Source organism: Grus americana, chromosome 13 (assembly GCF_028858705.1).
Source record: "Grus americana isolate bGruAme1 chromosome 13, bGruAme1.mat, whole genome shotgun sequence".
NCBI classification, from domain to species: domain Eukaryota; kingdom Metazoa; phylum Chordata; class Aves; order Gruiformes; family Gruidae; genus Grus; species Grus americana.
Genome location: NC_072864.1, coordinates 12,246,167 through 12,271,111, shown reverse-complemented (window position 1 = coordinate 12,271,111; position 24,945 = coordinate 12,246,167). Strand labels below are relative to the sequence as shown.

The window sequence follows — 24,945 nt, the reverse complement described above, 5'->3', positions numbered from 1 at the left end:
TATTTACCATTTGAAACCTGTGCTGAAAGAAAATACCTTTGGGGAGACTATACCATTTGCTGAAGCGCATTGTGCTGCCGGGATACTGGAGCATTGACGAACTCCGGACTGCCAAAGGCAAGAAGCCAGGAGATCACCTAAGCACAGGAGCTGCAAGGTAAACACCAATGATTTGGGAGCTGAGTAAAACCGCCAGCTCAGCTGCACCGGGCCATCGAGCGGCTGGGCATTGCTGCCGGGGCTCCGCGCTGAGTGCAGATTTAAGATGATAAGCGTATGGACGCAGCCACCTACACCGACACCGCCCTTGCAAGAGGCCGTGGCAGCGGGCTGTGGAGAGGGCCGGAGGGAGCACAACCGCACCGCCACACGGCTCCACCTCGCCTTAGGGACGGCGGAGGCCGGGGGCGGCAGCGGTGTGGCGGCCCCGTCGGTGTGGCGGGGCGGCGGCCTGGCGCGACGAGCCCCCCGGCACCGAGCAGGGACGAAGCGGGACGCGGCCGCGACGGGGCCCGCGCTCGTCTCCGTGGCAACGGCGAGGAGGCGGTGGCGCGGTGGCAGCGTCCACCCGCCGATCACCTGACCCGAGCCCGCCAGTCACGTGATACGATCTCCATCGTCGCCATCTTGAAGCGGTGGCCGGGGGTGAGGAAAATTTTTTTTTTTTCTCTCCGTTCTGTCCCGGGTGAAAAGCCGGGCGGGCCCTGGCGCCGCCGGGGCGAGCGGGTGGCGGTGGCCCCGCGGCGCCGGCCGGCCGGCAGGTGAGGCGCGGCGGCGGGCGGGCAGGCAGGCCCCGGGGCGGCGCGCCGCAGCCCATGTGCGGAGCCGCGGGCGGCTTTGGCTCCCGGCGAAACCTTCCCTGGGCCGGGCCCGCGCCGCGGCCGACCTTCCTTCCCTCCCCTCCTCACCTCACCTCACCGCATCGCCTCCCCGGCGGGCCAGCTCCCCGCGGCTCGGCCGGCGGAGCGGCCAGCGCTGCTCCTCGCCCACCCTGTGGCGCCGGGCCCGCTGCTGGAGGGCCACGCCGGCGGCACCTGCGCGATATAAAGCGGGGGCCGCCCGGGGAGTGGCGGCAGGTGCGGGGGCGGCCGACGGAGGGCAGGGAAGGGCAGGGGGGTCCCGCAGGTCCGCGGCCAGACGTGTCATCGTCCCCCCCCCCCCCCCCGCCCCAAGCCGCAGCCCCGCGGCAGGGGCCCCGCTGTCCGGGGCCGACAGCTGGCAGCGCGGAGCTCCGCAGGTGAAGTTTCTCTGCCCTCGGGGCCGCGGTGCGATCAGACCGGCCGCTCCGCGTCAGATTGCCGTGCAAAGCGGCGGTTGGCGTGTCCCAGCCCCGGAGGCATTTCACGCTGTCTCTGCCGTGCCGCTCGAGTGGGTGTTTGACACGGGGGGGGCGGGGAGGCGGGCAGCTCCAGCGCGGCGGCGTTTTCCTCTGGTCCGGATCTGCCCCGTCGGGCCCCTTTGTCATCCCCGGGCCCCGTGCTTTAATTACCGTGCGGGTCGTGCAACGGGTACGTGCTGGCAGAGCCGTCGGCCAGACGGAAGTTTTATGGCATGGCACATTGAATCATCTCAGTTCTTAGTGAAAGCGATGTAGTTATTAAAATCCGGGTATTTGTGTACAATTCTTAACATCCCTCTAAAACCCAAAGTCTGCAGCAGTAAGCGTTAAACTTACTCTAAACAAAGAATGACGTAACAGATATATACCATGCTTACACATTAGCTACGAGCATCCCAGATCAATACATCTGAAGATACTCTCTCTGTTTACATTTTTGACATAGCAATAGTATGTGGCAGCCTATTTCTTCTATGGTCTGGCTAGGATCTTTTCTCTTAGTTTCTATGCTGCTTTCAGTGAAAAAGGTAAGGGACACATTTGCCTATTTACCATTACTGACAAAGTTTTAAAAGTACCGAGTATAATTTAAAGTAGCACCGTGGCCTTATAGTTTTCCTTAACTCATTCTCAAATTGAAAATATTTCAAGTAGACATTCCTTAGAGCAGTTCATGTAATGTTAAACTGCTTTCAGGGGAAAAAGCACATTTGTTTACTTTTCGTAATGGTTTTTAAACATATTACAGCCAGTATGAAACAAACAGCAAAGTATTTTTGTATAAATAATAACCTTACACCTTAAATTTCTTTTAAGTTGATATATAATTGGAGATATTACATGAAAGGGGTGTAATTTTTCCTAGCCACATGGACAAGAGTTAGTCATTCAGTACTGTGCCAAACACATAATAGAAGCGGAAAATGCAGGTTGAGACATTTACTGGTTTATATTTTAAAAGTTAAGTACTTGGATGTTTCGGTTCAATAGTAACTCTGTGGATACATACATTGATTCCAGTTAATAAGACGATACTGAACTTGAATTAAATAAGCAGATTGTTTGGTACACTCTTATGTAAAATGATACTTTTTTCTTTTAAATATATTTATTTTTTAATTTCTATCTCCTACAATTTATCTACTATTGCAGTGCAGTATTGATCAATTTTAATCTGCTTACATAGATCCAGTAGCTTAGCTTTCTAGATCCAACTGCCCTTTGGCTTTTTTTTTAGATTTTATTGATTTTGCAATTTTAATGTAGATTTTAGCCATTACCAAGTAAATCATCTTCAAACCAACACTGAATAATAACATTGAAGAAATTAGTCTTGTCTTTCTTAATGATTCAGAACTGACAAATATTGCTGCATTTTCAACATGAAGTATTTTATATAAGCGGTGAATGATAGTGACATTGCTTATATTGATAGTTCTGATGATAACCTCAATTGTCAGTGGAATGGCAAATAATGGTAACTTGAGTAATTCTGCCCAGAATTTTACTGCAGTGGGAAAGGGGCACCACAGAACCCACTGTCATACATCTGTTCATTATATTGCTGTATACTAAATCCATAAGTAGAAAATAGTGGATTTCATGGGTCTTTAGGACCACTTCTGGAAGTTCTGATTTAGCCTATGTATCTTTCTTGCAAAAAAAAAAAAAATCCACATGAAAGAACTTGGGATACATTTTCAAGGATAACTGATAAATATATGACATCTCTTTATGTTCTAAATTTTATATATAGTATATAAAAATACATATTGTGTATAAAATATAAGTGCGTATATGTAGTAGAACTTGGAATAGGTTCTTTTTAGACATTTTTTCAGAAATAAATTTCACTGTAAGACTTTTTGTCTGGCTCCTCCATCCCTCACCCCACAGCTTTGCCCACATCACAAAGTATGTTTTCATGTAAATTTATACATATTGGCTTCTAATTTAACCTCCAACAGTACCACATTATTGCCTGTGGTTTATGGTTAGATATGTTTAAAGGAAGTGTAAGTGGAAATAGTTATTGCCTTTAGCTTTCCCTCAAAACAGAAAAAAATTATACTTTAGTACCAATTGATTTTTCCCTATAATTAAGGAATTGTAGAAAAAGCTACAATTAGTAGCTTTTCTAGAAAATAACATTTATAATAAGAAGTATGATTTGACGTTTGAATGGTCTTTAATATAGTCATAGCGAAATGACTAATGCAAGTAAATACCAGAATTACTTACTTTTCCTAACATTTCAAGGAAAAAACCTGCTTACTTGTGTAAACTATATTGTTGCAAATTGTCGTTTGCTTTAGGAGACATCAGTGTATCAGAGTATGTTAGGAATACATTTTCATATGATAGCATGGCTTTTAAACATAAATATGCCAGTTGCTATTGATTGGTATATTTAAGTGTTGAGCATTCAAATGTGTAGTCCTTGTAAAGAAAAAGACAATAGCTGTTAACAATGCTAATCAGCCTATACTTGAAAAACATTTATCCTGCCCTTGTACAACTTGGAGACAGGCTGTTATAGGCTCTCTTGGAATTATTCTGTCCAGCTGTATTGAATAGCATGTATGCTATCCACTAAATTTCCTCAAAATCTTTGGCTATTTATGTAGCCATTCTGGAAGTTTTTATCAAGTTAGTGGCATTAGGCTTCCATATTTGGTAGAGGGAGAAATCTAAATAGTACTGGGTTCTATTTTTATTACTGTGCATGTATAAATTTTATTTTTTTATAAAACCCTTTCTCCTAGGTATTATGGAAGAAGGAAGCAGTGTTGCAGTATTGATGCCAAATGCTGGGGAACAGGAAGCTGTGCTGATTTCTGAAACAGTCATTGGCCCAACACTGCAGAATAGTGAAGATCAGAGAAAATGTAAAACTGATCCACTAATCCATGTTATCCAGAAACTAAGCAAAATAGTTGAAAGTGAGAAGTCACAAAGATGCCTTTTAATAGGGAAAAAACGTTCCCATCCTAATGTTTCTGCCCAGTCCTTTGATGCAGATGATCTTTGTGAAATCCCAGCTAAAGCAATTGAGCTATCTGTTATTGCTACTAAAAAGACTGAAGAGTTACAAGCAAATTATTTTGTGACTGAATGTCTTCCACAAAGCAAAAAAAAGGTGACGTGCTACCAGTGTAGTCTATGTAAGTTTCTATCACCTTCTCTCTTAACACTACAAGAACATATAAAACAACATGGGCAGAAAAATGAAGTTATATTAATGTGCTCAGACTGTCATTTTGCTTCCAAAAGCCAAGAAGAACTTGAATCCCACTTCCAAAATTACCATGAGAATGATGGTAAAAGTAGCATCCAGACAAAAGTGCAGCAGTGTGTAAATGTCGCAAGTTCATTTTTGCAGGGGCCAGTGGAAGGAAGTGTCAAATCAGGGACTGATCAGACAGGAAGTCTGGAGTGTAAAGATACAACTCAGTCTGCCCGTATGCCTGAAATGGGAAGGAGAAAATGGTATACTTACGAGCAGTATGGCATGTACCGGTGTTTAATTTGTCGGTACACCTGTGGTCAGCAAAGAATGTTGAAAACGCATGCTTGGAAACATGCGGGTGAAGTTGATTGCTCCTATCCTATCTTTGAGGAAGAAAATGAAACTACCAACTTGTCAGAGACAGTTGTAACTCACACACCTCACAGTGTGGATACAGTTGTTCTTTCTTTGGAAAACAACGAACTTGATATCCATAGTGAACCTTCTCTTCAACTTCAGATTTGCAATTCTGAGCAACTGTCATGTAAATCGCCAATAGAAACAAATGTAAAAGAGGAAGAGATGTTAAATCAGTCTGTAGTGCATTCTCCTACTACAGAGATTTCAGAGGAGACTGTATCAGATACAGAGCAGGATAATGTGATAACTGATAGCCTACTTTCATCAGCACAGAAAATCATCAATTGTAGTCCAAATAAAAAGGGTCATGTTAACGTAATAGTAGAGCGTTTGCCAGGTGCTGAAGAAAGTGTCTTACAAAAGCCTTTCTTGATGAACACTGACATTGAAACAGAAAAAAAATTAATCTCAGAGGAGTCCCATGTTACCTGTGAAGAACCTGATCAAGTTTATCGTTCAGATGACATTCAAGAGGTAATAATAGGATGGAATAATACCGAGAAGAAAGATAATGAATTAAGCTCTAATAAAAACATAACAACTGATGAAAATGTGCCTCCTGCACGAAGAAGGACAAATTCCGAGTCTTTACGACTACACTCATTAGCTGCAGAAGCTCTTGTTACAATGCCTATCAGAGCTGCAGAACTAACAAGCTCTAGCTTCAGGACTCTGAGTGGAGAAGATGCTGTGGATGCAGGTGCAGGACAGGGAGAAGCTGATGGTGCATGCATGGTTCATTCTAAAGCGGTATCCTCACTTAAGAATCCTTCAGAGGAGTTTAGTGGCTTAAACCAAAGTGAATGTGCAATAGTTGAGATACAGAAAGAAAGGCCAGAGTTATCAGAAGCACCAATTAAAATGGGCATCAGTATGTCACTGCTCACTGTCATTGAAAAACTGAAGGAGAGGACAGATCAGAATGCTTCTGACGATGACATTTTGAAAGAATTACAAGACAATGCACAATGCCAAAATGCAAATGATGCAAATATCCCTGGAAGTAACCTAGTAGAATATATACCAAATGCAGATCGACCCTACCGCTGTCGCCTCTGCCATTACAGCAGTGGTAATAAGGGCTACATAAAACAACACTTGAGAGTCCATCGTCAGAGGCAGCCGTACCAGTGTCCTATCTGTGAACACATTGCTGACAATAGTAAGGATTTAGAGAGCCACATGATCAACCACTGCAAAACAAGAATGTATCAGTGCAAGCAATGTGAAGAATCTTTTCATTACAAGGTAAACTTCTTTCCTGTGCCTGTCTATAATAGCTAAATAACCTGGTTTGCTCCTTTTTAAATAACTGGTGATTCTTCTTTCTAACTTAGTTCAGTCTGACATCCTGGCTTCAGTGTCATTAATATTGGGGATTATTGCCAGCAGCACTTTCCGAATATACAATTCAGCTATAATTATTCTGCTTTACCCACTGATATAAACTTGCTTCCTCACATAAGGTATTTTCCTGAGAACCGTCTTATGGACCTATTAATATCACATTTTTTTGCCCACGTGTAGCAATTACAGGGAGAAAGGGAAGCATCAGAGAATTTGAAACTTTAAAAGAATGTTCAAACATGCCCGCTAGTTGTGAGTGTGTGCAAAAGGAATCACAGCATTTGGGTTAACATGAGACTCTCTGAAGCAGAAATTCTTTTCTTTTTGCCTCTGTTGTTGTGTTGGTCTGGATGTTCTGTAGAACTTTGATCTGAAAGATTACACACCAGAGCAGAATAATGTACTTCTGCCATTTTTATAATCGCTATTTTAAGCATTAGTGCTGGTGAGTGAGTTCCTCTGTACTCAGGAATATACAATAGATAGCATCAGTATCTAGCTGATACTCTTGTCGGCAGTGGTAGTGTGAATTTTCCCGTGCATGCTGTTGCTTAGTCCTAGCTGGAAAAAATGTACAGGTAGGGTAGCAAAAGGCTTGCTCTCCCTATCCTCCCCAAGCAAGAAGAAACAGGAATAACATTTTCTTAAGTCACTAGGCAATATAAAAATGGATCGATTTCCACACAAGCCATCCTCTAATCTAATACTGCTTTTGGTGTGTAATAATTTCGGAGGACGAACTGTTTGCCACTTGTCTATGGGAATGGGGGAAGAAGGAAATTCATTTTCTAAGTAAACACAAATCATTTAATCCTCTCATTCACTCTTATCAGTCCATTACATTATACATGAATGACATTTACTTTGTTTTGTTTCTAGTAAAATTACCTGAGGGATAATCTGTATATATGTTAACATACATTTTATAACAGTTGTTATTATAACTTGAGTAACAATGTCACAAATGATTGCAATATTTGAAGTGACCAGTGTATGTTTGTTCTGTATATTTAAACATGGGAAATTGTTTTTTCAGAGCCAACTGCGAAATCATGAAAGAGAACAACACAGTCTTCCAGATATCTTTTCAACAGCTACGTCTAACAAACTAATAGTTTCCAACGAAGCAGATGAAAGAGAAGGTACTGTTTATATTCACACTTGAAATTATGAAAAGTCACTCGTAACATTACTTCTGTTTGCTATATTTGTATAAAACTGCTTTTAAGATCTTGTTCATGCTGAAATGTTTTCATGCCTGTTCATAACTTTACATGTATGTTCTTTTCAGTGTGCAAAATTTACCACAGTAAATGGTAAACCACGAGATATCTTACTGACATTTATTGGTAGGTAAGGCATTTTTAGCCCCTGTAATTGGACCTTGTATTTCTTCTTACGAAAAACAACTGGTATGGAGTATTGCTCTGAATTTTTAAGAAAAAAATCTTTTTTTTCCTTCCTTCAGCAGCTACAGTATTTTCCAAATCACCTACAATAAAAAAAAGAAAGCCTTTTTTTTTAAACTCACTGTGCTAATGGAGTTTGCCATCAGCATATACATACAATACCGTGCATTCTGTGTTTAGAAATTTCTGTTTAATTATGGTCATGTACAAAATGAGTTAATTGTTTTAGCCCTAGAGAGGCAAATGTAAGGCACTCTAAAAATGCAACCTGCATATGTAATAGTTGCCAGGGTAACAGTAGGTGTGCATTTTCTAAATGTTTGCTTAACTGTTTATCTGTGTATAATTTAATAGTGTTTGTTTTAAAAACAAACAAACAAAAAACCCCAAACCCTTGATGTGTTAAGGTAATGAAATAGGGGAAACAGTAGCCAAATTTTGAAGTTTAGGAGAAAACATGGTCTTAAAATCCTCTGAGTATCCCAGAGGCCTGATATTTATTATTGCAACTTGAATGCATCTTCTTCTCTAGTGAGTTAAAGTTACTGAAAATATTAACAGCGTTTTTATTCTGAAGGCAACACTGTAATTATTACTATTTTGAAATTTTACAGCACTGTGGAAAAATAGTAGTAATTATATCACCTCTGAGCAACTGTGGGCTGAAGTATTTCCATTTTGTGCACATAGCTCCTTCCTGTCCTAACTATGGTCTCTTGTTTATTGAGATAGCAAAATGTGCACTATCATAGTACTTAGATTGCAGCTGAAATGTCTGCGTTCTACTCTCACCGCTACAGCTGATCAGCGAGTAGTGCGAAAGTAATCATTGAAATTAATGCAACTACTTGTGAAAAAGGTACTAACCAGCATGAGCCAGGGTGGATGGCTTGAACCATTAATGATTTGTCCAAAGCAACATGGTACATCTCAGAATAGAATTAGATCCTTAACTCTTGACTTCTGTTCTCTTAGCTCACAGTGCCTCTTTTTCTAGCTTTCTGTATACAAGTTAGAAACTTTAATTACCTTATCAGGCTCAGGTAAAATGACCCTTCCTAACTCCTCTTTGCTCTTATCAATGCAGAAGGCATTTGAATTCAGAAAATTGATCTGTAGTGCTTATGACATCCCTAAGACCTAAACCTGAGAGGGCCATCTGACGTCAGGGGCAGACAGGAAGAAGGCTAGGGAGGGCCTGCTGGTAGTGGGAGTGTTCGCCATTACGGGGTTGGGTTTTTTTCTCTAGAGGAAATAACATAAAAGTTTTAATGGAAGTGATGGGAAATAAAACATTGTTAGTTGAGCTGGTTACAATATCTATGAGCACAGCTTGGACTGTTACTTGTGACAATGTTTTGTTTGTTCTAAACCAGTATTTTTAAAGATGTCACTATACAGGAATAACTACTTTGCAATGCCTGAAACGTGTCAGATTTTGGGGAATACTGTACCTTTTGAGCCAAAGTCCTGTTAAGGTGACTGAAAATCAAGATGCCTATTATGTTTTAATAAGGTGGTTTTAGAGTTTATATCCTGATCTTGTAACTTAACTTCCATAAAAGAGGAGCCCCGGTTTGAGAAAACTGCCTGCTTTCAGTTTAATTACTTAAGAGATATTTTTTAAAATATTTTTTGTTCATTATTATCTTATAAAAGTTTTACAGCCATGCACTTTAATTGATTGTTTACCCCACATGAAATTTAGTAATGTGGCTTGAATGAAAACAGTTCTCCTTTTAAACTTAATTTATTAACTCATACTGTGGAATGCTTAAATTATTTCAGAATCAATTTATAATCAAATTGCAACACCACTGCAGTACAGCAATCTCTTGTCAAACAGATGTCATCCCTATAAAGCGACACAAAACAAAGAAGTTTATGGCATAGCATCTGTTTATGTGAAAGATGCCTGAGCTGGAACAGTTTCATTTCTTGTTTATGAAATAGTTAGTCCTAAAAGTCTCTTTATTCATCATGGTTGCACAATAAATTAAAAGGGAGCATTATGACACTGGATATGAGCGGATTGTAAATGTCTAATAATGAAGGAATAGGGTAATAAGCAGCATTACAGGAGCACCTGTTACTGCTGCTAGAACACAGATCTGTCATTTCCATGTTCACTTTTAAGAGACCTGCTATCCTCCATCCAGAAAGCAAAAAAGGCCCCAAACCCACCAGAAATAAGCCAGTGGAGGGGGTGGGGGACACAACTGCTGTTGTGCAACAGTGAGAGATTATATGATGTATTATAATTTATGTGCATTTTGTTGAAGGAAAGTAGTGATTGGTATAAATAATTGCTCCTAAGTCAGTGCTACTGGGTGGTTAGCCACTTATAACTATGCAATAGATAACATGTTTGCATAATGCTTTAAAAATCTCATTAGATACTGTTTGTTTTAAGCTGCCTGCCCAATAACATACCAAATTCGTAACAGAACATACATTTGGAAGCAATTTATTCTAAAGCTGCAGAATTTAAGATGGAAAACCCATTCAAGTAGAGCGTGCAATAGCTTAATCTTCACACAACCCCAGCTCTCCCATAGATCTGCAGCCCAGTAAGTGTCTTTGTATTCATTCAAGGTCTTCTACATAAATGTGCATTCATAAAAGAATAATTCTAGAAATATAAATTCCAAAATCTCCAAGTATATAATTAAGATCGTTTTGATAATTTACATTAAAGAAAAAAAACCCTAATAAATCTTACTCTATGGGCATATTGTAGGAAAAATTCTGATATATTTTGCTTTAAGGTTGACTTGCAAAGAGAGCATGTTACATATTACTTCCATATTATTTTTTATAAGAATGCTAGAAGAGTGAACACTGTGTCATGTTTTAAAGTAAAAAATATAAAATATTTTTTCTGTTATCTTGGTACGCACAGAATTATTCAAATTTTATTTCAGACTGTCTTGGTATTCAGATTGCTATTTTATTTTATATGACATACTATATATTCTTCAGAATAACCCTCTGGGGTTATTAGCCCTACCTAATTACTCTGCATCTTGAACCAAAAGTGCTGAATTTTTGAGGGAAGGTTTAATGAGTGGTAATTTTCCCTTACTGTTTAAGTTAGCCATGTGACTGTATCCCTCAGAATAATATATCTAAAACTTTTTTTGACATAATTCAGTGCCCACCTGTGGAAAAAAAAAATCAAAGTGAAAAGTTGAACTTCCATTTTGGCTGACTCATTCTCCTGGTTTATTCTGCAATATGTCCTTAAAAGAGCTTTACCATAAAGATTCTTAATTGTTGCTTTGATAATGAGAAGATTCAGTCTGGGTTATTGGAATCCAGCATCATCAAGAAGAAACTCCAGAACAAAATTATCTTTACAAAACCTGTTCAGTATTTTGGACTCAGGAGATGGATCTTCTGTTTTCAATATAAACTCTACAGTTCCTCCTGAGTTCGATCTGCTTGTCTCATTCCTCTCTTCTTTAGCTAAAAAGAATTGGAGTTCAGGAGGTGAGAAAGGAGGGGTTTTGGTCAAGTTTTTATTACTCCAAACTGGAACGCAGTTCATGGTGTTTGGACCTAAGCAGAGATATCTCTAGAAAGTCTACTTTCCATCTTTTTGGACAGTCACCGATTTCAAACTTCAAGCTTGTCTGTCTTTTCAAACTGCAAGTCGGAAAGACCGTCCTCTCAGTGTGACATGGACCTTCAGTGCTCTTGACCTTGACAAGCCTTTAACAGAATTCTTCAGGATTCAGAACAGAGGGATCCCATGTGGGAAATCAGAACTTACATTTTCCAGGGAGGGGAGTTATTTTTGGTTTGCAGAGGAGCTTGGAGGCCTGGGAAGTAGATCACCTGCTGGTATTTTCAGTGTTCTTACAGCAATATCTACTAAAAACCATCCAGCTAATACACCCTTTTCTGTTCCACCTAGGATCTTCCGGTGTATCTTACTAGTAGGAAATCCCTTCACAACACAAAGTAATAATTTGTTTGTGCTGGAAATGTGCTTCGTATGAGCATGAAGAGTTTCTGAAGGCTGTTCTTGCAAGATTTCAGCTGTATTTTGTCTCCCACACATTATTTATTGAATTGTATATTTATTTTGGTTTGGGGGTATACTTTAGTGATGATCTTTATCCACCAGAGAAATCCTCTAAGGTTCTCTATCAGAGTTTCTTCAAAGCCCATTTACATAACTGAGAGTAATGGCTTGACTGTTCAGGCAGCTAATAAGAATTTGGTGTAAAGATACAATTTACTTGAGCACCTTGCTTGCACTTGGAAAAAAAAAGTAGAATTACTTTGGCTAGTGAGGAGGTTAGACTCAGAAAGAAAACCCTTGAATTTTAGTTTGATGTTTCCTTGGGCTGTAGCGCTGATTGAAACAGCTCCAACCTCGGTGTTCCTTCATGTTTCTGCTGTTCCCTCATTGGGGAGTGCATGAAGGCTGCGTGATAGGCTGCAATGGGAAAATGACCTGCATTAAAAATACCATCCCTCTTCCCAAATGTTAGTATTTTAACCCAAATCAGTTGCATTATTCAGTGAGGGAACAGGAATAGGGCTGTTAAAGTCTACACACTTAGATCTCTAAAATACTCAAACTGCACTTGCGGGCACACATTTTCCTATGTTAAATTAGTCATTAGCCTTTGTCTCTGCAACCATTAATTTTTCAAGAGTCTCTTGCATTCTGGAAAGACAAAATGATTTTTGTTACAATTGCTTTTTAGTAATTTGGACAAGTTCCAAATTATTTCTTAACACATCTGGTCAGTATCTATTTTTTAATTATCCCAGATCCTTCTGAAAGTGTGAGTGCATGTGGATGAGAAAGGGAATTTAGATGCTTCAGGAGGCCTTTTGCTTTCCTTTACTATGTCTGCCAGTTTGAAACTTGTCCTTTCTCAATGCCCATCTTTTCCTTTGATTTGATCCATTCTGCAAAGCAGTGCAACTGCTGGGTTCAGCAGTTCCTGCATTTTATCACCTTTTGCTGTAACACAGGATTTTAACCCACCTGCAGGAAGAAGGGAAGTGTCCGCATAGAAAGAAAGTGTTTTCCTAAAATTTTAATAATTCCAGTAAATGGTAGGGCAAATACAGAACAGCATGGTAAATAAACTATACCTTTATTATCTCTATGTCCATTGCCAGTTTGCTCCAGATACTTTGAAAGTATTAGATATTTATAGATATTTAAAAGTATAACTTTAAAATGTTAATTCATGTTTCATAATTCAATTGTGGTGGAATTATCATCTGAGAACTCCTTACAATGCTGAATGCAACTCTCTAAAATAACGGAATTTGTTTTATATAGGAAATAAGTCTTCAGTTCAGAAACTATATAGATGTGATGTATGTGACTACACAAGCACAACTTATGTTGGTGTACGAAATCACAGAAGAATTCATAACTCAGATAAGCCATATAGGTAAGTGTCTCAATTGTTGCTGGCTAATGCCACATGCCTGGTTTACTTGTTTTAACTAAACCGGTTACTTAATTGCTTGTGCAATTTTGAAGATATTGTTAAAGAATTTCAATTACATAATTTTCTGCAAATTTGAAGGAGCCACACTTGCCGGTTGACTCAAACTATGTAATTAAGATTCGCTAACTTTTCCAGGATGCATCTTTTGCTATAGCTGTCTACTGCTTGTTTTCAGTTTGAAGCATTCAGATGTGGAAAGGGAAATAATTACATTGTAAAATTGAACTTTGGCCAGTAGTGATAATATATTTCTCAAACCCCTTGCACACTTAAGTTCATTTTGGATTTGCTTTATTGCAAAATGTTCTCCATTGTCATATTGCTACTTTGCACATTGACTTTACAGACTGTGGCAAAATTCTGCCCTTTGTCTTGTTGCCAGTCCCCTCGTCTTTTTCACAGGTTTCAAACACTAGTAACACACTCACTTAGGATTAGATTTTATAACTTTTCTACAAGGGTGTTATATGGATTTATACAGAAACTTTGATATCTAAAATCACATGTAATACTATAGTTCAGGTCCCCAGCAGAAAAATAAATCATGCATTTTTCTATTGGTTGCTGCATAATTTCCTGCAAATTCAATTTATGTGGATCTCTGTCCCTCTCTATTGGCTAGAAAATAGATCTGAGTTAATAGAATTTTTGAGCTAATATACTTCTATCATTTTAATACAAATTATGGAAACTCAACACCTTCAAATGCTAAGTTCAGCCAGGGACTTTCTCTTTTCGATAAACACACCCAGAAGATGTGTTGTATTTTGATTTGTGCATTACAATGATATCCCGTAACACTAGCAAAAATTTGCAAGGTGTTCGCTCAGAGAGTAAATGTGGAATACAAATAGATTTTTTTTTCTCCTCAGAATCTTCCCTATTGCTGTTATTTGTTACTTAGTGGGGTTGGAACAGCAGATACTGTAGAGTGTCTTGTATATGGTAGTTTTCTGAATTGGTGTTAACCTGTTTGATTTAGGAACCCTTGAAAATTTTCTGTTGGTGATATAGACGCCTGTATACTAAAATTAAGCCTACTGATCTGGCTTGCTTTTCTTGTTATTTTTTCATAAACCCCTTAGACAAATCTGCAGACCTGGTAGGATACTTAAGCCACGGCCTAAAACCATAACGATCCAGTATTTATGGTATTTCTCCTTCTTGAACATGTATTCCTCAAGCCTTTCAAAGTATCAGATAGCAACCTACTATATTGCCACCATTTTTATAGCTGTAAACATATTTTATTACTTGTTGGACAAATATTGCTGGAAATGAAATTGTATAGCCTCCAATGATGTATTTTTGTAGATTTGATACTTTATGGATTTTAATACTGCACAACTAAGTCCTTTTAAAAAAAAAAAGTGAGTATTCTCAAGTTAAGTATCCTGCAGTCTCAAACTGTTTCACATTACAGACCAGACGTAGTAAATATTGGACATTTTACCATTTCAAAAAAAGAAACAACTAAAGTACCAATAAATACGCAGAGTTTTAGCTGAGCTTGATGGCTTCTGTTTCAATATGTTATATACAGGAAGCTTGTGTGGTAGTATATTGATATTTATCAATAGCATAGTATTTTATATAAAACTTTGGGATCTAAATCCATGGATCAGGATCTAGATCCAGACTGCTTTATGTATTGTTTGTATACAAAGATATTGTGACAGAAGTAAAAAGAATAAAAATTATGACAGCATGATGTGACACGCTTGTCTTAGGGCACCTGAATCTAACTGTGTGGATCTTGTCCTTGACTTCTATTTCAGATATAACGTTCTGAAACTTAGAAATTTTATTACTAAATAGATAGTTTGGCTTCTAAAATGTCACGAGAAACACGGTGTTGCATTAAGTAGAACACGTATTCTTGAGGAACAAGCCTCACTGCTAAATACACTGTGTCCCCTATAGCTCTTAGGGTTGTATTCTGCCTTTGCATAACAGAGCCAAGCACCTTGCATCAGGGTTGCATCCATTCAAGTGCAACCGCATCTCCCTTATACTTCGTGATGCTTGCTAACATCAGTAGACGTGTACAAGAGAGAGGTCAGGAAGGAACACAGGCCATATGCCTAGTGATTCTTCCTCAACAGCGAACGCTTTTTTGGGCTGTAAAAGATTCTCACAGTCCAAAAATTGAAAATTAATGTCATTGCTTGGACTTCTGTTAATATTGTTAGTCTTCAACTGTAGTCTTTCCAGATACCTTTGCTTTCTCGTAGATTTTTATTTCTGGAGTAGTGTTAGCAGTTAATTGTCAGATTAGTTTACTTCTTGTTGTCTCTTTAGATGTCGAGTATGCGACTTCGCCACCACAAATATGAATAGCTTGAAATGCCATATGAGGCGCCACCCCCAGGAGCATCAGGCAGTGCAGCTAATGGAACAGTACAAGTATGTAACAGTTCTAATTTGGCAAAAAGCTGTGATAGTGGTGATTTTGTTGTGTTAAGATACAAAGCAGAGTTCAGATTCTATTCTTTTCCCTCCTAGACTCATTCTTTCTTCCAGTGACTTTTTTTTTTTTTTTGAGAGAAAGAGTTTTGATGTGGCATTCCCAGGTGATGTTTATGCTAGCTAATTAAACATGTCCATGACCTCCCTCTGGTACAGTATTCAGCTTTTTCTTTCCAGAAAGGGGTGGTTGCATATAAACTGCCTATTGCAAGTAGTTTCGGACCATGTTAATTACCAAAGCATGCCTGGAATTGTTTGGGAGAAAGCATGTGCCAAAACCATGCCAGGGCACTTCTAACATTTAACGTCATAGACTGTTAAATTCCAGTACCCAGGAATGTTCTCTGGCTTTGTTTAATACCCTAGTCTAGGCACAACCTTTGCATATACATCTTAGTTAGAATCCAGATTGGCATCACACTGCTGTAGTTGAGTTAGTATGAATAGTCATTATGCTGAAGTGATGACTGTCCTTTATAGTCTGTCCATAGGTGTGTGTGGTTTATATGTGTGTGTGTGTATATATATGTGAGAAAGTTGGCACAAATATGTGCAATTGTTTACTACTAGTTTGCAACAAAAAATAAAAGCTGAGAAAGGAAAGAAAATCAGGAATATTCTGAACATTTCTTAGTGGAAGATTTTAAAGGCAATGGGAAGAATCCAAATAAAGCACATTCACATAAGGATTTCTTCTCAAGAAAATCTGCTTCTACAACTTCAAAGTCCTCCCACTGCATTTTTTCCCAAAAATGTTCTTAGTGGCATTAAGTTCTATTTGCTCTGCTGTCCTACTTCACACGGTATTGCTGAGTGCTCTTAGTATTACTGAAGATTACTGAAAACCTCCACCCTTTGGTCCCTACATCCCCAAGGAAATACTCTATCAAAAGCTGCAAAATAATTGTTTCCTCACTAGATCAATTTAGGATATACTTGAACAGTGAAGTTTAATAATTCCACATAGATCAACCAGTAGGGCAAATCATGCTATAGAATTAAACTCAATGGTAAAATAATTGTTTCTCTGGGAATGTCTTGCATATACTGTAACTATACATTAACTATATGGTCATAAAAGTGTAGTGCATCAGGCTGAAGGCTGTTGAGTTTCTGTGTCTTTGATTTGAACTGTATGCTAAGGCAGTCAACAGCATTTGGCTCATGATACTGTTCTCAGCAAAATAAATCTGATTAGTAAATCACCTGAGGAAATTAACGTACTTCAAAAACCAAAACTGTAATTAAAAGGGGATAAAAACAAACACTGAACTGTTGCTTCATTCACTGTGTTACCAACCCACTGACCAAGCTGTGTTAGTGGTGCAGAAAAACTATATATATGTTAAGACTAGTGGAATACATGTGCATATAGGATGGAATTAAGATTATTTCTTGATCTTTGTGTTTTGCAAAAAAAAATTATTCTGGCCTAATTTTATCTGTAAATTAACTATAAGGTCTGCTTTTATCTTATTTTTAATAATGCCATTGTTTTATAACAGCCTTATTAGAAATATTAAGATTCTCAACCTGAGAGTGAACTTGCACATATTCAAAAGCATCCATTTTCTTTATATGGCTTCAAATTAGAAGGAGAAGAGAAAAATAGGATAGTACATTCCAAATCAAGTAATAGAGAAAAGTGAGCTAGCAGGACATGCCTGTTGTTCCCCAGCAGGACAGAATTATCTTGCTACATAAGCAAGGTAATGTACCATGCCTTCACATAACTTGTGAGATTTTTGCTGTTCTCCACCATCTTCGGCTGAGCAAAATAGTTTCCTGTATATGATTATTTGCAAGACATCTAAGGACTATATCCCACTGTCATTAACAGAAGTGGTAAAACCTTAGTGAATTGTAGTGTGTAACACTGTTTTATGTAGGCCTTCTCATTTCCAGGTTACATTTCTGAAAAATTTACAAAAACTTACTAGTATAATAGTTAATTTAACAGACTCATCATAGTGTAACATAAGAGGATCACATTGCTTGAGCAGAAAACATCTTACTCTTACTGAGGAATGAGATAGACTGAGATGCATTCCTAGCTATAATTTATTAGAACAAGGTCATCTTTGATTTCTAGAAAAATTTGATCCTGGTCTTTTCCATGTGATTTAAGAAACTGAAGACTTCCAAAGTAGCAGGTAGCTAAGCAAAGTAGCTTCCTAATCCAAAAGACAAGGAGCTATGTGGTCTTTACCATGACTACTGTTCTGGAGTGATGTCATGCAGTATCACTCATCTTCTTCGTGCTGAGATAACTAATTTATTATCTTAGAAAACACTTAAAAAAACCCTTCTCTGTTGTATGTTCATGTATGAAAAAAGTCCTATGGGATTTGCTCAGTCTTGGGTTATTTGTGTCCAGAAACGTATACTACATCTCTATGTAAATAGGATTTATTCTTCAAGGTTTTGTTCTTTACTGTCTAAGACAGTGTTTTATGGAGAAATAGAAAATTTAGTCTTGTAGTACCCAAGCTGATGGAAAACTCTATGGACAAAATTGTCACCTGTCAGAATCTCAATCTGTGAATATATTCAAAATCTGACTGGACACTGCCCTTGGCAACGTGCTATAGCTGATCCTGCTTGAGCAGGTGAATTGGACTAGGTGATCTCAAAAGGTCCCTTCCTACTTCAGCAATTCTGTGATCCTTAAATAAACCAGGAAAGGCTTTATTAGTTCAATTAAAATGATGAGTGATAATTATACAGCTCCTGCTTGGTTCAGAGCAATGGCAAAGAGAGCTGGCTACCTGCCTGCCATCAGCGTATTCCATGTTTCTGCAGTCATCAGAACTATGGCATTTTTGCAGTATTTAAACAGTTTTAACAGGCCAAACAGGTAAGATTTTAATTCAGTTGTTTAAGAACTCAGGAAAAGCAAACTTAAAAGTTCTCAGACCCTAAAAATAGTCTCAAATTTCAGAATGAAACTTTGCAAACTAACTTGACCTAGTTATGAAACTGAAAAGGGAGAAGAGGGTTGACATGTCTCTCTCTATTTACTCATCCTTTTGGAAGAACTAATTCATTACTAAAATAGTAAAATTTAACTTCTAAATGTTTCTCTTTTTCCTTCTCCACTTTTTTCCCCCTAGATGTTCTCTCTGTGGATATGTATGTAGCCATCCTCCATCCCTGAAGTCGCACATGTGGAAGCACGCAAGTGACCAAAATTATAACTATGAACAAGTGAACAAGGCTATTAACGATGCAATTTCGCAGAGCAGCAGGTATGTCTGATTTACTTTCAAGCCCTATCATCTAGAATTTTCAAAGGACCCAACTCTGATCCAAAATAAAGTTCCTGTCAAAAAGCAACAACTGTACGTTTTGATATTTGTTCTGTTTTTTATTATTATTTTAGGTTTCAAGGACAGCTTCCTGACAAAACCTTATTAGAAGGCACAGATGAAAGTACAGTACCTATACTAGGAAGTTCAGACAACTTTGTATCTTTCACAGAGTCTATTAACCAGACTACGAATGAAATTTCAGGTTCTGATGAAAATGAGAAACCTAACTTGATGAATACCTCGTGCAGTTTAGAAAAGAACTCCACTCTACCCCATCTTGGCACAGAATACTGTGTTCTTCTCTTCTGCTGCTGCATTTGTGGTTTTGAGTCTACCAACAAAGAAAATCTGCTGGATCACATGAAAGAACATGAGGGTGAAATCATAAACATCATTCTAAATAAGGACCACAGCACAACTCAGAGCACAAACTAGGTGAAGCAGTAAGTTAACGAGAGGGTTTCCTAGAGTGAATATTTTCTTTCTTTGCTAACTTTTGCCTGAGAAACTTGCTCAAGAGAAGAATTGCAAGCAAAACTTGATTTCCCATCCTGAGTCCTTGTTTCAGTAGGAGTACAACATTTTAACCAGGGACTGATGAATCATTTAAGAGATAAATATAAGGAGTGGGGAATAGAACGATCCATTTTAACCTGTTATTTCTCTATATGGTGCCAAGAGTGCAGGATTGTTGGGTTTTTTCTTGTATTGTCAGGTGCTAGTCAGTAATAACGCATTAGTACAGTATGTTAAAACCCAAAGGTATGAAAGCTTTGTATCAATTGAAAACCTTTTTTCTTCCGCTTTGTTGTTTTCCAAGTATTTCAGCAAGGAACTTTTCAACCCTCTTTTGAAACTGGCAGCAAACCAGATAAAAATTTTACAATATGATCTCATAAACCCTGCTGTCTGGATTCTGGAAGGTAGGGAGAGGGGAGGTGGGTGAGGGCATGCGTGTGCTTGCATGCACACATAGGCGTTTCATTTTTCCCAATCTATTTTTAAGGCCTTACAAACTCCAAGTCATCCTTCAACAAAGACTGCTCTCCCTGCTATCATTTAGAGCAGCAGGAGCTGAGGAGCCTAGAAGCATTTTGTTAATAACTTTGCCTGATTGGATCCTAACTAAAAAACTGCTATCTTTTGAATTGATAATGTGTAAAAGATCCTTTATAATAATGACCTGCTGTTTCTTAATGGTTTTCTTGACACATTCAGCAGAACTATTCTTTTTTTTTTTTTTTTTAAAAAAAGCTTATCGTATGTCACTTTTAATTTGTGGTGATTACTTTGCAGTATGTACGAGCAATGTTTTTTAATGAGAACAAAATATGAACAATAATTGCCACAAAGAGATGTAGATGTAACCTATGTAGATTCATGAAGATGTAGGTGAGCACAAAGTGGGATTTTGAGAAATGCCTACATGCTTTGGAGTTCTTTCAAATCCCACGGGCTGTCTAAATTTCCCATTTGTCTGGCAGAGCTGTAACTGTAGAAATAATTCACTGAAAGATAGAGTAATCTTCCTGTAGAAAATCGTACTTAAAAAAAGGCAAACTATTTTAAGCAAAAACTGTATCCAGTCACTTGTAGAATAAATTTTACTAGTGCATATGGATTCATAAAGGGAATATGGATTCATAAAGGGAATTAGGGGTTACTTTATTTTCTAAGAAACATGTAAAAATCTCTCCCTTTTAAAGCCTTTAGCTTTTAAAATTACATTTTTTTAATTTTTTTTTTACAGTTACAGCAGTTTGCAGTAGAAAACATTCATCTATGTATCAGTTTGTATATTGTTATACTAATTACCTGGCAACTTTGTTGAGGGTATTTATAAAGTTGGCTACTTAAATTGTTTGAAATGTATGCTTCAATCAAGTGATGAATAGTAGCACTTCCAAAGAAGCCCTTTAGCAGCCAGATTTAAACTTTCTAGTTCAGGCATGTATTTCTGCTTTTAATGAATGGCAGATGCACAGAAGCATGCCTAGTTCCTGACTGACATGGGGATGCAGTTACCTGATTTTTAGTAGCTCATTACTTAAAAAAATTAATTACTCTTAGAAAAACAGTATTTTATGGTTACTTTATTTATACATTTCTGCTAGCAGAAATAAGCTACAAGTGTAAATCTAAGAAGGTGGCATATGTAGTGTACAGTCTATTGCGCTATCGCTGACAAAAAGTGGCAAACAGGAAAAGAAAACAACAAGTCTCGTTACACGTTTAGGAAGCAGCACAGAATCTAAAGGCCAGGGTAAAGGCACTAAGATTCCAAGTACATTTGATGATTTTTGTTTTCAAGTGATTTCCTGAACTTGACTTGTTCTTTTGGGTTAAGTATTTTGTTTATAAATGAGATAGCAGAAAGTACACATTTTACTTTAAAAAATGGTCAGGATATAACGTCAAAGCATTTTTGTGTCAGATATTTGAGATATTTTAGATACATACGTGAGCAAAGTACACATTATTTTCAGTTAAAAGATACTTTCATATTCTTACAGATGGATTTTACATTTGAAAAACATGATTTATTTACATGACCTCAAATTCAATTTGAGATCATAAACTTAATGGGATATTCATACTATCTTATTGACACCAATATTTTACCTTCAATATAGAATTCATGTGAAAACAGAGCATTGTCTTGAATATATCTCAACTTTCTCATTCAGATATCCCATGTGTTGAAAACATTCAAGGTACAATGAGATCCATAGTACCGCTAAACTACCAGCCAGTATTCACAGAAGCAATATTTTGCCACATAGTTATTTTTGTGTAAAGGGATAATTATTTTAAAGTTGCTCAGCTAGTAAAAGATAAAAAGGTGAAAAACTTGCATTCGTAAGCTAAGAAGGAGATGGCAGTGAACCAAGACTTAAAAAGGAAGTAACCTTGAATCAAAGTTAATAATTTAGGTGTATGTGCAAGCCACACTTGCAGCATTAAGTATAATGCACCAGGACTACTTTTAAAGGGTTTACTAAGCGGGATGCATCTATTCACAGTTGTTCCTTGCCATCTTGTTGCTTTTTTCTTTTTGACCATGTGTTCCTATAAAATAGTAGAAAACTAGTTGCCTCTAAAAATTATTATCAATTCAAACAAATGCCAACAAATAATTCTTTCCCATATGCACAGAGATTTATTTTTTTCCAACTGTCTCCATGCTGCTTGCCATTAGTTACCCATTCACAATTCCCATGGACTTTATAAGAAGTTCTGCATGTGAAATAATTATAGACTTAGTTTTTCTGAAAGCAAATTATTCCTCAGGTTATCTGCTTTAGAAAGTGTATGGTTGGCTTGGTTGCATGTTATGTAAGGGTTTTTAAGCACATTTCAAAGTCACCAACACCGCGGTCTTCCTCTTTCTTTAAGCTTTTAAAATATTTTCAGATCTTCTGTCACAGCACTATAAGATGATCAGCTATTCACTTGCTGTTTGTTTAAATTAGATTTTATTCTGTGATATGAACTATAACTTGCAGCTTTGTTTTAAATGCCTATACTTCTACTAAAGAGAAAACTTCCTTCATACTAGACTATACTGATAAATAGGTGCATATTTCATCTTTCCGATTTATGTCTGGCCTGGAAAAATAGAGTGGGATTCAGTCAGAGTTATTATATTTTCCTCTTTCAGAAGCACTTATTTAATCATTTAAAAAAATGTACAGTTGGTGCTCAAAGTAACATTTGTTAAGAGATATTTAATAGAAATTTACATTTGCATTTGATATTCATGGACATGGGTACATGTATTTTTTTAAGAAAAGGTATTGTAACACTATGGCACTGCTTTTATAGCCAAAGTATAAAAAATTTAGAAAACTGACATGTAAAGACTGCAGTTAATTCTGATACTGTATCTTATTAAATAGGATGACTTTCATTTTATAAAATTATCCAGCACATTAAGCTGCATGCCTTAAGCTCTCTAGGATTGTGTTCCTGATAGACGACTGTTTGGAACTATGAAGCAAAGTCTGTAGTACTACTTTAACTACCTTCTGAAATACTGTACAATGTTAGAATAATTTATTTTGCTTTACAGGAGTTTGTCACGTATTGACTTTAATATTGTATTTTGGTAATAAACTTTTTTTGTTAAACACTTTAGTCACTTTTCTTTGACCTGCATGAAATATGAATATGGAAAATTCAAACACTGAACCTGTGTTTAGAGAGATAGGAATCTGTTTAAATCAAAAAGTATTTGAAGTACTTTGCTGCCATTTCTCACTCCTATGTCAAGTTATTACAGTTTTAATACTGTTAATACAAGTTTTATAAAAGTAACTGTAAGTCAAAATACTTGTGAACCTGCACGCAGTTATGATGGGACAATGCTGAAGAACAGATCTGCACTTTCAAAATTCATAATGAAACTAGTGGGAAATTTTTCCCTAATTTAAATGGAGTGAAAGCCTTATGCAGCTTTTTTCAGGTAAGCAATTGATTCTTGCTTATCCATCACATAAGCTAAAACATATCTGGCAACCTAGTTTTTAATATACAGCATATTTCTTGGCGTTGTTGGAGCTTTTCTTCCCATCTTTTTTAGAAAAACAAACAACCCCCCAAAACAAGTCTAACTCAGTTGCTGTTGCTGGCCAAGGAGAGAGAAGAGAAAGTACCTCCAGAGAACCCATTGCTGGTATGATCACGGCTTACATTTACATAAACAGACTATTTCATTTCATTAAGTTGTTACTATTATGGCTGTGGGCCAAATATGTAGAAGTAAAAAAAGCTGGAACTACAAATGGGTTTAGATGCAATGCTACAGAATGCTAGGGCAGCTTTTTCACGTTTTTCTCTAATGCAAAACCTAGGGAAAAAGTCTCTGTAGTAAGATGTGGCAGTCAGGTATTTTCCTGCTTGCTGGGCTAAATAAAGTACCTTGCTCACTTCAGGTTAATAAAGCAGAAGAGCCTCATCAGAAGTTGCTTCCCCCCCATAAACAACCTGGTATTACAAGACACCATACCTGCTGAGAAGCACCCGTGAGTGGGGCTGCTGCTGCCAGTAGGAAGGGCACCGTGCTTGCAACTGAACATTGCAGCTTTTGTAGAAATGGGACTGGACACACAGCTTGTGGGACAGAGCTGCACTGACCTAACGTTCGATGATTGTAGCACTCCGGGGAATTGGGAGAAAATGGGGTACAGCCCTGCCACACGAGTGGGATTTGAATCACTCTGTCCTATATCTTTGGCAAGTATTTGTGGTCAAAATTATTGCAGAAAAGTTAATGCATCATGCTACTGGTTTTGGGGAGTTTTTTTGCAGTCACTTCTAGGCAAAGGAAAAAGAGCTGTCACATTGAGCCACTCAGAAAGTGAAACACCATTAATACTGACTTGACTTAATATTAGCTAGGTAAAAACCCTCAGAATTGGTAGAACTAGGGTGCTTTTGCCCAAAAGCAAAATTTCAAGCACCTCACAAACTTTAAAAGTTGAAAAAAGAGATAACCTAGAAATGTGACATGCTTGCACCACATCACATGGCAGCTGAACAGCAACTAAAAAGATTGCAGGATTAGACTTAAAATTTACTTAGGGAGAACTTGAGTCCTCTCATGCTTCTAATTCACAGTAGCTCTTTCTACAGTATTGAATGTGACAATCCAAGAGAAAACACAAATGTAAATAGTATAAAGAAAATGAATTTAAAGCTTCATTTAACCATTTCCTGTACACTATGGTTTGTAGAAGTTTGACTAACATTTGTTGGGATTTTGGGTGACTTGGTACTAACATTAACGATTTGCTACCATACAATCTAGTTGAACACAATGAGGAACAAGGATATTGATAAATAATATCCTTTTGCCACCTTGGCAAGTATAAAGCCAGTGTTACAGTATAATAATAATACAGTAATGATACAGTAATACATTATTATTGATTGC

At 37.7% G+C, this 24,945-nt stretch overlaps 1 protein-coding gene across 4 annotated transcripts; it reads left to right on the top strand.

Annotated features, from left to right (window-relative positions):
- The first annotated feature begins 533 nt into the window (after positions 1-533).
- Positions 534-23,140, top strand: ZNF507 (zinc finger protein 507). 4 transcript variants are annotated; one of them, XM_054840601.1, is made up of 7 exons: positions 534-645; positions 4,105-6,236; positions 7,372-7,477; positions 13,056-13,170; positions 15,532-15,636; positions 18,813-18,947; positions 19,082-23,140. In XM_054840601.1, exons 2-7 carry the CDS (start codon positions 4,110-4,112, stop codon positions 19,443-19,445), a joined length of 2,952 nt encoding a protein of 983 aa, XP_054696576.1. In that variant the 5' UTR covers positions 534-645; positions 4,105-4,109; the 3' UTR covers positions 19,446-23,140. The 4 variants fall into 4 exon arrangements, with proteins under 4 accessions (XP_054696576.1, XP_054696579.1, XP_054696577.1 ...); XM_054840602.1 differs by having other exon boundaries at positions 627-761; XM_054840603.1 differs by lacking the exon at positions 534-645 and adding an exon at positions 1,216-1,237.
- The last annotated feature ends 1,805 nt before the right edge of the window (positions 23,141-24,945 follow it).